The sequence below is a fragment of the Fringilla coelebs genome (genome assembly GCF_963513975.1).
Source record: "Fringilla coelebs genome assembly, chromosome: 8".
Lineage (NCBI taxonomy): Eukaryota > Metazoa > Chordata > Aves > Passeriformes > Fringillidae > Fringilla > Fringilla coelebs.
In genome coordinates, this window is record NC_140066.1 from 1568685 (window position 1) to 1582133 (window position 13449).

Consider the following 13449-nt stretch of genomic DNA (forward strand, 5'->3'; position numbering starts at 1 on the left):
AAACGATCACTAAGTGCAACAGCATTTTAAAGAAGCAGATGTGTAGTTAAAGGCACCTTAATGCCCACACAGTGCCTATAACCAACATGGGTATTACACTGTTATTAACAGTGAAGCAAAGATATTTCTGAGCCAGAGGAAAGGAAGAAAAGATTGGCAAAAAGAAATTTCAATGTTCAGAGTCATTTTTTGATTACCTGGAACCCAAAAAAATGTTGGTCTTTTCCCATATTTTTCAGAACATTCTTAGATCAGAAGCAAAATCCAGTTTCTAAAGCCAGCATTTTTAACAGAATTTCACAGAAGGATCCAAACAGAGCCCTACAAAACAAAAAACCTCACTGAAGACTCCACCAAATGGAGGTTATTGACTCTGAAACAGAGTAAAAACCACAAGAATCAAGGGCTATTTCTTAAGTCATTATCTTACAATCACCATGGAACTCATCAAAAAGCATATTTTAGGCTAAGTCATGCAAATACCCTCAGTGTTTTTCTTGGCCCATTTTTTTTTTCCTTTTAGCTCTTACAATAATTCTGCTGAACAGGTGCTTATAAAATGTTCCTTGTCTGGATTGTGCACTAATTTCACAAGTTCACCAATCCCATAAGCTTGCATGCTCAGGCCTCTCTCCTTCTTCAAATGTTTTGAGGATTTTCTTTTTTAATGTATTTCAAAGTGACAGGAGTCAATCCTCTTCTTCAGCAGTCTTTGGGTTTCATAAGCAAGAGTAAAAATCATTGAACACTAAACAGACTTGAACAGCAAGTATTCTCTTAAGATCTTATTCTGATAGTGATGAACAACAAAAAACAAAAATACTTTTTCATTTAAAACTTTATGCAATTAATGCATAAAGTTAAAAAAGCTTAATTCAATTAATAAAATTCTAAATTAATAAAAACTTTTGATTTTTTTGTGTGCCGCACAGAATGAGTAAGGTCCATTCACCTTATTTTAGCCACTCCTAAATAAATAATTTAGAATAAAGTTGGTCATATTGGTGTCTTTTGTTCTACAACAAGAGGTAAGGACCTTCAAGTGCCCATTCATCCCATGTCAGGATCCCATCTGAAGATACCCCTTAGGAAAAGCCAGGGAAGTCTCCGGAAGCCTTTCTCTCTCCCCACGCTGGCTCAGGTGGCTTTGCCAGAAGATGACAAAATAAGCACTAAACATCAGAGTGGGCAGGAGAATACAGACAACCCCTCTTGCACTTCCTCTCTGGAGGGTGTCTTTTGGGTGAAAGAGCCACATTTCCAAAGAAGAACAGACAATCACTACTGCAGAACACTTGAGGCAGAGGACAAAGGGAACTGCCAGACATTTCACATAAGCTGCTGTGACAAACGTGTAAACTGGAATTGAAAAAGGCAAGTGAAGCAGCCAGGAAAATACAAACCATTAGCTTGGTGCACACAGGCTTGCAAGAAATGGAAAAGCTGAATAAAAAGCCCAAGATGGAAGGAGGCTTGTATCATGAACACACCACTGTCTTTTTATGGCTAAGGTAAATTACCTTTTCCCAGAGAAAAGCAATGCAGTAGATTTAATCCACCCTGGAGAATCAATTAACACATTACTGTGCAAGAAAGCTCTGGTTAGGTGTAGTAGATCAGTTTTAACATAGGGCTGTAGAAGCACCCACACTGAAAGGGCTATGAAGGGAAAGGGGAGACTGGAAGGTGATCACAATAGCAATCCTGGGACCAGGAAACAAATACACTAGTGGAACAAAACAAATTCATTCATACTGGCAGATAATATGTTAAAATATGCTGCCAAAGTGTAACTGAAGGCTGTGAAGGTTTTAAAGAAAATCACTGAACACTAACCCAAGCACTCCAAAAAAGGTCTAAAAGCTAAATGTCTTTGACCCACTGCAGACTTGAGGCAGTTAAAATACTTCTCATCTTTGCCTCCACCTTTTTCCTTGTTTTGTTTTTTTACAAGATCTGTAGACATCAAAGTAACTAAAGAATTTATGTTTTTACACTTATATGTATATCATTAGACTTTGGCATTAAAGCAGAACTGCAGACCAAATTTACAATACAAACCTTTTACTCTACCAACAGATATATGCCATAATATAAATTGTTGACTTAAATTTAACTGCTGCAGACTCTGGCAGGCAATAAAATAACAGAGGAGACTGGTATTTAAAAGTACAGAGCAAGATCACCCTTCCAGTTCTGAAGAAGAAATACCTTAGGATTTATAAACAGAGTTCCTAAAAGTTTCATTTTGCTTTGATACAACAGTACACAAACCCTACCTAAATGCAACAATCTGCGTATTTCAATCTAACAAACAGTGCCAGCCATTAGGAATGACAGAGGCACCAGAAGTGAAGTTTTCACAGCCAGAACACAGCCTCAAGCTCAACTGCTTTACCCTTGTGCAGACAAACAGGCGCTGCTGGGCTGAAGCCACCGCCTCCCCAGCACACACGCCCATGGCCGAGCATCTTCTCCAGGGTCCCCCAGGTTCCACACAGGCTCGGGCCACGAGGCTCGGCGCTGACTTACAGCCACCTGCCCTGGGGCCTTGGAACGCTCTGCAGCTCCTCCCTGCCCACACAGCTGCTCCCCAGAAACTGGGAGCAGGGGACGGGGAATGGCCCGGGGTCACTGCGGTGTGGAACCGGCACAGCCGGCACAGCGGGCACAGCGCTCCCCCCTCACAACCGGCACAGCGGGCACGGCGCTCCCCCAGCACGGCGGCACGGCCGGCACAGCGCTCCCCCAGCACGGCCGGCACAGTGGGCACGGCGCTCCCCCCTCACAGCCGGCACGGCCGGCACAGCGCTCCCCCCTCACAGCCGGCACGGCGCTCCCCCCTCACAGCCGGCACGGCCGGCACAGCGCTCCCCCCTCACAGCCGGCACAGTGGGCACGGCGCTCCCCCCTCACGGCCGGCACGGCCGGCACAGCGCTCCCCTCTCACAACCGGCACGGCGCTCCCCCCTCACAACCGGAACAGCGGGCACAGCGCTCCCCTCTCACAGCCGGCACGGCCGGCACAGCGGGCACAGCGCTCCCCCCTCACAACCAGTACGGCCGGCACAGCGCTCCCCCCTCACAACCAGTACGGCCGGCACAGCGCTCCCCCCTCACGGCCGGCACGGCAGGAGCTGGGGAGCATCCCTGCACCCCCACACCGCAGCCTCAAGGACTGGCTGTCAGCAGGAACTCTGCACAGTTCCCGGCAGTGCTACCGTAGAGTTGGCGCAGAAAGAACAAGAGCATCAAGTGCCTCCGTAACTAGGTCCAGCATGGGCTCATACATTGTGCCCCCACAGTCTTGTGCCTCACTGCATTCTAAATCGAGCCTTCTGTGGCCCAATCCGTGGCCATGGCACATGCCCAGGCAGCGACCTGCACAGAGCAGCTCTTGGGTAACGCAGCTGGGTACGATCACACAGCCACAGCGTCCTAAGGCGTGTCATGCACACACAGAGGGCAAACCACGGGATGTCAGGGCTGCAAAGACAACTTCAGCTCTGATATTATTTAACTTCTAACAGCTCAGCTCCACAACATAGATGGGGCTTTTACAGAGCCTTGTTGTTAGTCTTCTTGGGGTTTTCCTTCTTGTTCAGGGAAAGGGAAGGGGTAAACAGAGGAACAGGATAAACATGCCTGAGAAAGAGGACCCTCCATTGCATGGCCACAGCTCATATGTATACCAGACTACACCTGAGTTGGGAAATTAGGCTCCAGTTTTTAATACTCATTTTGTGGCAGTATTAAGATACTACTGAACAGCTCACTTTATCTTAAATACGTCTGATGCCTTCCAGCCGAAGAGACAGTGATTTTTGCTCTTTCCTTGCATACTGCAATGCAGAGAATTCAATATCTTTCTTTTCTTATACATTACCTCACCATATATTCTACAATTTAACCTTGATCTTTGTTTTAACAAACAGTAAATATATCTGCTCCTCTTTACGCACATTTTCTACCTTCTGTTACCTCCAATTTGCATCTTTCCTATTTCTTCTCCCATTCACTCTTCCATTTTTATTTTTAGTTCTCTGCTATTTCCATGTATGCTCTTTGTCTTTAATTTTGCTTTCACTAGTGTTATACTTTGCCTACAGTAATTTCTCATGAGCAAAACTTTACCTCTTCCTTAAAGGATACCCTTCACTACCCAAGGTTATTGTGGAAGTTAACTGAGGAGTTTATGGCAGCATAAATACAGAGTTCCCTCCTGGTGAACTTTCCCCTCGCAATCAGCTGGACGTGAAAGACCCAGCTGGGATAGACTGGTTTAGGTTACACATGTGGGCTGCAACCTACCTGCATTTTACCTGTCAGCTGAAAAAGTTAAATAAAACATAACCAAGCAGCCCTTTCACAGTCCAACATCTGTTCACTGCAGATCACATAAATACGGGTGAAAATGAAAAGTATGTGTGCCTTTTTGCACTCCTATTGAACAACATAAAGACAGCAAATTCTTTGAAGTACTGCAAAGTCATGAGATGTGACCATGCTTGATGCCCCTTGAAAGAAGGAAACATTCCAACCACAACCAGTTTTATGCTTCCCTGTCTTCTGCAGACAGACAGGTTCAGGTATATTATATATATTACTGTCAAAGCAAGGCAACAGAACAGAAATCAGTGTCAACACCCAATGCCTTTAAGCACTATCAGTTTCAAGAAAAACAGGCTCAGCTTTTACATGAGAATCTAAACTATGCTTTCTATGCTGCTTACCTCTCAGTATTCGTCACAGTACTTCCAGAAATCATGAAGAAAGGAGTGCAATGGTGAAAATTTTTCAACTTTCCCATCAAAATATTGGAAAACAAGATAAAAACAGGCAAGCCTATTTCAAACTCATCCCATTGTTCTCTTTTGTCACTTCACTGCAATGTCAGTTTACTCCTGTTCACATGAGGACAGTTCTGCCCTGGACATATTTGAACTCACTAAGAAAGAGCTCAAACAAAATTCTTGTCTTTTCTTGTGGTAAAATGTCAGTTAAATGTAAGGTACTCGACATTTGTTTAAGAGCAAGGAATTAGATCTCCGAGTTCAGGAAGCCAAATCTTATATTCCAGGGATGTACAGACTTGCCAGAAAATCTCTTAGGAGCAGTTTAACTGCCCACAATGAGACTTGCAACCATTTAAAACATGGAAGTACTGGGAACGCCATAGATTTAATTTTTTTTAATTAAGTACATACTATGAAAAGCCAGAGATTCATTTATGGAAAACACAGGAACCATTCATAGAATAGTGCAGTTACACGCCCTGTGGCCAGTACAGGCATTTTCCAATATAGGATGCCCTCTTTTTTAATATCATGGAAATGGAAAGGAGACTGCTAAACATTTTAGAAAGCTTCAAATTTGTTTCACAAAACTGATGACTTTTTGGGACATCTGATTACTGCTTAACAGTCTTTAAAGTGGAAGGACACACAAATCATGCACCTTCTCTGAGTTTGCCTTTCATCTGCTTAGAGCAGGCCTGGTGAGGCCAGCGCAACAAAGTGGGAAGCTGCTACCTCATTAGTCACAAGTCTCCGAACAATGTTACATGCATTAAGGATGCCAGTAACGGGGGGTTCTGTAACTCAAGAAAGCTTACAGAGATCGTGTAATTCAAATAAAACGTTCAAAATTAGTCTTGAACCGCATGGTCTCGTCTTAACTCAACAGCTGGTTAAAGGAGAGATCTTGGGGAGAACCACCCGCGCATTACAGCAGCGACCCATGGGATTCCCGCCGAAGGCAGCGCCCCAAAGAGAGGTGCCAGAAGCCCCACGCTCAGCCTTACCAGCCCCGGAGAGCTGCTGCACGTGCCCCATGACGCCCTGGGTGTAGGCTCCTGGCTCGTAGCTGTCCATCTCCCCCGCCACCACGTGCGCGACCCGGGCGGCGCGGCCGCGGATGGCGCCGGCGGCGCGGTCCAGGCCCTCGGCATCCTGCTCCCGCAGCGCCACGATGCAGCGGTTCACGTCCTCCAGGATGTGGCTCTCTGCAAGCACAAGGGAACAGCTTTAGTGCTCACACACCGCTTACACAGCTCAGCAGACTGCAGAACTTACAGTGGCAAACCTACACGGAGCTGCCCGAAAGTTCTACCGTTTACTGATTCCTAGAATTCAAAGGCACTGTAATGCTCTCCTTAAGCAGCAGCAACAATAAAATACTGAGCCAGAAAGTGCTATAAAAACATGAAAACCACAAAACCTTACATTAGATATTTGTAAAATAAAAAAAAATATTAAAGCTGAAACCTTCTTAAGCCACTGTGACAACATCTTGCATAATGAGATGATTCTCCAATAACAAACAATTGCCCAACAACTAAACTAACTTCTTTTACATCGATGCCTTAGGATGCTAATGCTCAAACTCTGAAGTAAATTATCACCCTTCTATCTTTCTAGATATAAATTTTTCAACTGGCAATTTGTACTTACCACACCATTCTTTGATACTCAAGTATGTAGAAATGGGGGAAAAACATCAGCAGGAAGGACAAAGGAAAAAATATTGATAGTACAGACTGGTCCTAAACCAAAGATTAATGAGCACGAGTAAGGATTCACATCAAGTTAGAAGACAATAATGTCAAGAACCGCAGAGAGAACAGTTATGTGTTACATTAGTATTTCCATCTATACAACCAATATTGAAGGACATACTCCTTTTTTTCTTCAAGCAAAGTAATGCAAATATAAAATTAAACTTACAGTACAAAGGTAATAAAATATGTCTTTAAATGATAATATATTTACTCCTTTAAAGCTTAAATACCTCCTAAAAACTTTCCCATTAGTGCTGGTATTGAATTTCCTTTCCTACACAGATCTGCAATCTCCTTTGTCTCACAAGAGAGTGTACAAGAACATTAAAAGCACATTTTGTGAAGGCAATAGATCTGTTCCATCTTCAGAAGCCTCAGTGAAACTTCCCTTGCACTAAGCCATGAAATAATTCAGAGCTTACAGGTTTCTTGTCAATTCACATGACTGCCATTTTGTACATGAGTATTAAATTATGTTTTATGTTATCCAATAAATTAGACAATCACAGTAACTTGGACAGATAAAACACACCATTAGGTAATCCTAAACTACTAACTGGGTCTGGCAGGACTACCTTGGGATTCTGCCTATGCAAAAACCTATGAATTCCAGTTCAGTTTATGAAATGGCTGCATGACAGAATGTCTCTGTAAACACAGAACGCCCTTATCCTTTTCAGATCCATGTCACCACCTCCACAGAGCACAGAAGAAGAGGAGTTTAGCAACGCTGCCTTTGTCAGCACTGTGTTCAGCGTGTGCGGATTTGGCAGCTGCACCCCCAGACTGACAGCTCCGTGCAAAGAGGGCACTCAGAGCACTGGCAGCTACCTCAGCTCCTCCAGTGTCAAACACAACACAACCAGTTGGAAAGAAGGGGCCAAATGAGCAGGTGCACAAAGATGTTCCAGGCTCCAACCTGTGATGTACAGGTTATATCTCACCTGTCCTTTTCCAGGCATCTCTTCCTGTGTGCTTCCACAGGGGGAGGCTTCCAAACAAACCCATCTGTATGTGCACAACGATGGAGACAGAGGTCTGACACACACAGAACGCAGGAGAAATTACTAAAAAAGCAACAGTTCCATCCAAAACGAAGCAGTACAGGCCACCCTTCTATTAGTTTGAATACTGCCCACGTGTTAGCACAGACAAGGATAGAATGTATAGTCCAACGACCACTTTGAGGGCCTTGCTGTGAAGAACACACTGCTTTTTGCTGTCCAGCAAAGACAGCAGTTAAAGGGCTTAATCCTGTGTAAACAGAAAGGCAGGGCTCTTCCAGGACCTACCAAGCAAAGCCTCCATAATGGAAGATCACAGTTACCTGGCTATTTCATGCAATATGAATCTCAGGGGCATTAAAAAAATAAAATTGCCCGTGGTCTCACAGACATACTGTATGAATGGAACACATGGTGGAAAGTTCCCAGTTTCCCAACCTTTCTAAGGGATGGCACAAACAACACTTGTATGGAACAGCAAACTTGAGAGCAGATGCTCAAAAGAAATGGAACTAGACCTGTATGTATGGCAAGACTCCTTCCAAGTCATTTTAGAATTGAATAGAAATTAGACTGTGATATATACTCTCAGATACTGTGTTTAATGACAACAAAGAGGTATACAGATTTTTTTAATTCTGTCTTGTCCATCCACCTTGTACTAGAAAAGCAGTGCAAGTTTTCCTGCTCCATGTGTCCATGGCCACACGTCAAGGGTCGCAGGGAGCCTGCCTGGTTCCATCCATCTGTGTATCACCCACTGCCAGGGCCTTGGCAGCACAGCCCCGTGTGCAACTGCACCACAGAAACCACAAGTGAGCTTCTCCTCAGCATTGGCCCTGCCCAGCAGCACGTGCTGAATAACCACAGCCTCCCACCATCTTCTGAAGCTCTTCCCAGATGAGCTACTTCCCAATCAGTGAAACTTCGCTTAACTTCATTTTCCCAAGGCTCAAATAAGATGAAATATTTGCCTTAGGAGATCTAATAGAAAAGGAACATCTCTGATCACAGTCCAGCAAAGATTGTTTCAGCCTCTATCTTGCTTCCTCCTCCTATAACAAATGCATTAGGTCAGCTTTTGATTTTCAGCCAAGTAGCTTAATTTCCCCAAAGCAGAAAAGGAAGATTAGGATGATGGACCATCTCAGGATGATGGACCATCTCTTTGTCATGAGTCAATGTCTGGAAGAAGAGTTAATTGTAACAGTGGATTGATAGATGTTTAAGGAAATTGTCAGATTGCCATGGCTGCCACAGCAATTATCATGAGCAAGTGCACTGCACCTTCTGATTTCCCGCTGGGATTTAGGCGTTAGTCAAAAATGGCCAAAAATCATATCTCAGCTGAGCTAACCAATGGCTAATAAAGCTGTCTGACAAAGCCATGACTCAGACTGTCTCTGCAACAAAATCAATAGCTCTTCCTCTGCATGTCATCCAAGAAAAAGACAGGTGATGCCCTTCCACTCCACTTGGCACCGCTAAGGCCTCAGTTGAAGCACTTTAATTCAAGTTTCTCTGCTCAGATTAAAAAAAAATAAATTGTGAACTAAATGGAGATATTATGAAAAAAGAAAAAAAATAATAATTACCAGAAATTTAAAAAATTTAGTACATGAAGAAGCATTATAAAACTCAATTTGGTCTCCTGAAGACAAGACAGAAAATACAACATTCCTTTTCTGCAAGACCTAAACCATAAAATTAGAAATCTATGCAGTTATAGTCTAGCCAAGAAATGATTTCTATCTTTTCCCATATGTTGACATGATTAAATGGGAAGCACAGAAACTTTGTACAAGAAGTCAGCTTCCTTTCAGATAACTCCTATTCCCCAGGCATGGTACCTTAGAGTGCTCATCAGAAAAGAATTCCAAGTTTTCCAATAAAGACACTATCTAGTACAACAAAAGACACACTCCCACAGACTCATAATGCTTTGATGAACTCCAGAAAGATATCTGACATCAAGTAAATGGTAAGAACATCCATACTTAGATTTAGCAAGTTTTAGTGCCAAAGTTAAGAGAACTTAAGCAATTAACTGGAAAGTGCAAGTCCCAGTATAAAATTCTCTGTTACCACCTTTCTTGTATTCAGACAGAAAAAAACCCCAAAAACTCCAAAACAAAACCAAATCAAACCAAACAAAAAAAAAAAAAAAAACCAACAAAAAACCCTGAACCAAAAAAACCCCACCCAAGTTAATCCAATTCCCACCTTTCTGCTACATACTGAAGTTCAGACAATGCTCAAGGCTAAATTTCCATCAGCAATCTTCTGAAATAGATTTTCTTGGCACTTGCAGCTCTTTTATAAAATACCTATATTTTACGAGCAAGACAGTGTCTTAGTCACTACTCAGAAATAAAATCACTGGTAATCACTTAATGTCCAAAGTTCCTGGCAATTTCAAGAGAAGAATTTTTAAATTAATAGAAAAGTACAGAAAAATAATTACTTAGAACAAGGAAAACACATATTCCTTCTTCTCTAATTGTCTTAGCTAAACATTCCTCATCTGCCAAATCTAAGAAGCTAAATGATAATTTCTAATATTTTTTGTTGATAATCCATCTGACAATGACTCTGTCATTCTGTCTCAGACCAAGGGTGGTACTGACAGGCAGGGCTCTCAATTATCTGGGATTTAGCCAAGTGCACTCACACTTCCAAAATGCTCCTGTTTCAGACACACAGAGCCCTACCATAAGAAGGGTTGAAGTGTCAATTCTCTGGCTTAAAAGTCAAGGAGCATCCAGAAAGCTACGGGCTAAAGCTTCACCTCAGTGCCTGTAAAAATGATGGCACAAGACCTCAAGGAAAACATTGCCAGGCACCAGAAGGACAAGAAGATGATTAGGGACAAACAGTACTACTACTGGGGCCAATCAAGCATGGACAAACTGACTGCCTTCAGTGATGAAGGACTGGCTCTGTGGGTGGATGGCAGCAGTGCTCTGGTTATCCCTGACTTGAAGGACACTTGTGCCAGTGTCCCCAGCTCCCCCCAGGGAAATGAGGCTGGCAGTACCTGGCAGGTGAACAGCCCTGCAGGCTCACTGAGGAGCAGGACAAAGCTGGACAGCTGCTCCTCAGGAAGGGGCAGGACGAGGTGGGAGCATTTAGGGCCAGACCCAGAGCACACCCTGAGCAGCTCCAGAGGTGACACTCACCAGGCAGTCTGGCTGCTCATACTCCAGAGGACAGGCTGACACCCAGCCCAACCCTGACAAGCTGGACAGATGCACCAACAGGCACCTGCTCAGCAGGAAAGTAAAGGAAACTTGGGACTTGATATAAGGGAAATAAATAGCTTCTCCATTATGAGCACGGGGAAACGTTTGAACAAATCACCTGTGAAGACCAGAAATCAACTGATGCAGACAAGTGGGCACAAATGCTGCTGTTTCTAGGTGCTAGAGAAAATGAATTTATTATTCCCTTTGTGACAGACTTTTTAGCACTATTTAACCATAACCTCCCTCTGCAAGGGGAATTGTGCCAAGAAAGATCAAGCACATAGATGAGAAGGCTACTGAGTCAACATGCATGTCTCATGTTAATGGCATAGATTTTCCTGAAGGAGTATGTCTACAAAATTTACCAGAGTGCTCCAGGAAACAGTAGGCTAACTTGGAAAAAAGGTAAAATCTTACACTATCCAGTACACCATGAGACATAAGACAGAAATATGGTGTTTGTCTCTAACAGTGAGCTGGAGGCTGCAGGCCCAAAGCCAGAAGACAGCAGAAGAAAAAGGATGGAAGACGGCTGAGGAGAGAAAAGAGGGAATAGCATAAAGGTACCCCCCTAGGCAATGTTCTTCAGGATCTATCATTATCTGTGCAAGTCCCTCCAGATTATTTTTCAGGGAAAAGAGACACAATACTTCATGTTTTCAGAAACTTCAACCTGCAGTCTGAAACACTGGCTTCATTTCTGTTCCCAGAAAATACTAACTAAAATGTGTATTTCTTCCAAATTTTACCTTAGGGTGAACAAAGCATTGATTGAGTTGGCAGCTTCTCCTTAAGGTTCATTTTCATTCACATATGCATGAATGAATCTAAAATGTCAGTATCTAAACTCATGAATGCTAAAAAAAAAGGCACAAAAAACTCACAGAAAAACCCCATCAACAAAACAACCCAACCTACACAGTAAAACCAAACCCACCCAAAATTTTCTGCCATATCACCACGAAAACAGAAGTATAAAAATATGTCTTAAATAAGTATCTACTAATTACAGAGTTGGCAACCAAAAATTATCAGTTTAACTAGCTGATAAATGTTTCAGATTACAGAAAATTTCTCTCCCTGCATGAATGAGAATCTTACAGTAATATTAATCCTTTCCAGAGTCTGATGTCTGTCCCTCATTTCTTTTAACATGACTACAATAAGATTTGATTTGAGATGCTAACTGCTTCTGCTTCATTCCTTGCCCTCCATTTTGTGGGCACAAAATTCAGTCTCCAGACAGGTTTCTGGATTGTCAGCTTCCCCATTCAGCATCCAGATGTATTCCAGGACCTTAGGGAAATGAAGGAAGCACCAGCTTAGACTCTCAGCATGTTTCAGCGCCTCTCCTTTCCTAAAGCTTTACACAAGCCACGCTCAGAGAGCTCTGCAAACAGGGAAGTTCCCTGCAGAAGCACACAGGCCAGCCTGGATCTAGGTAAGGATCCAGAGAGAGCACAGGCAGACGAGAAGCAGACCAGAAGCATGAACTCTGGGACAGGACAGAGATAAAGGAAAGCCAGAAAAAGTGAAAATGTCAACATATCCAGCTGGGCAGGGGTCACTTCTCATGTCCAGACTTCAGGTTTCCCCTGGGCACTTCCCCCCAGAAACATGCAGGGGTGACAAGCTCATGGAGCTTGGCCCCAGCTCCTTCACTTGGCCCAGTCCTCTTGAACACACCCTCCTCGTGTCAACTGAAGAAATTAATGATTTCAGGACAATCCACCACATCCACATGCAAAGGTCTGCAAGGACCTGGGCCTCAGAGGTGCCCATTCCTCTTCTCTGGCTACAATCACCTAAGAACCTCAGCTCAGTTTAGAATAAAACTTACAGGAGATGGTTCATACTTCTCCTCAACAATGTACACAGGCAACATAGAATTTTTAATGTATTAATACTCTGTAACATGCTGCTGGCTCTGTAGGACCAGAAGGGAAAAACAAGGAATTGGAAATGGACAGGAAAGGAGGAGACAATAGAAAGTAAATAAAATAGAGTACTCTTGCTTAATCCTTAGAAATCACTCTAACCACAAACTGTGTTTGCAATATGCCCTCCTGCTCCTTTTCAACTGCTACTAAATTCCAGAATGAACACAGCAAATTTTACTCAGACTAGCCATGTCTCAGCTATGAACCTAGGCAATTGTAATGCTGATAACCAGGTAATCATGTTCTTAATGACAACTCTCTCCTGGAAGAGAGCATCCTCTTCACCAAAATAGCTATAACCAAAACCAATGAACTTCCTCCAAGAGAGTAATTTACCTTCTTAACAAATGCATCCACTTCAACTTCTTGAAGTACAATGGAATAAACCCCTCCAACCTTAATGTGACCACATTAACAATGAGAGAATGCCATTGGGCCAACATGAGGCAGCAAACCTTCTTCTAGGAAAACTGGACTAGGAAACCTTGTTCTGTCTCAACTACAGCAGAGAGACTCCAATGTACTATTGTGTTATTTACATTACAATTCTCATGTTACATGTGCCACCTGGTCTGGCTGTTGGTTTCCCTGCCCAAGGCAGGGGTCTGGAACTAGATGGGTTTCAAGGTCCCTTCCAGCCCAGACCACTCAAAGATTCTACAATCTCCTAAATTTGCTCACAAACGTGGGGACTGACAAAT

At 43.2% G+C, this 13449-nt stretch overlaps 1 protein-coding gene across 3 annotated transcripts in view; it reads right to left on the reverse strand.

The window, feature by feature from the left end:
- Positions 1-13449, reverse strand: part of CTNNA3 (catenin alpha 3) — a 418277-nt gene that overhangs the window by 91476 nt on the left and 313352 nt on the right. For all 3 annotated transcript variants that reach the window (XM_084210853.1, XM_084210854.1, XM_084210852.1), the window contains exon 12: positions 5804-6004. In XM_084210853.1, coding sequence (XP_084066979.1) covers positions 5804-6004 — 201 coding nt within the window. The remainder of the gene's footprint in view (positions 1-5803; positions 6005-13449) is intronic.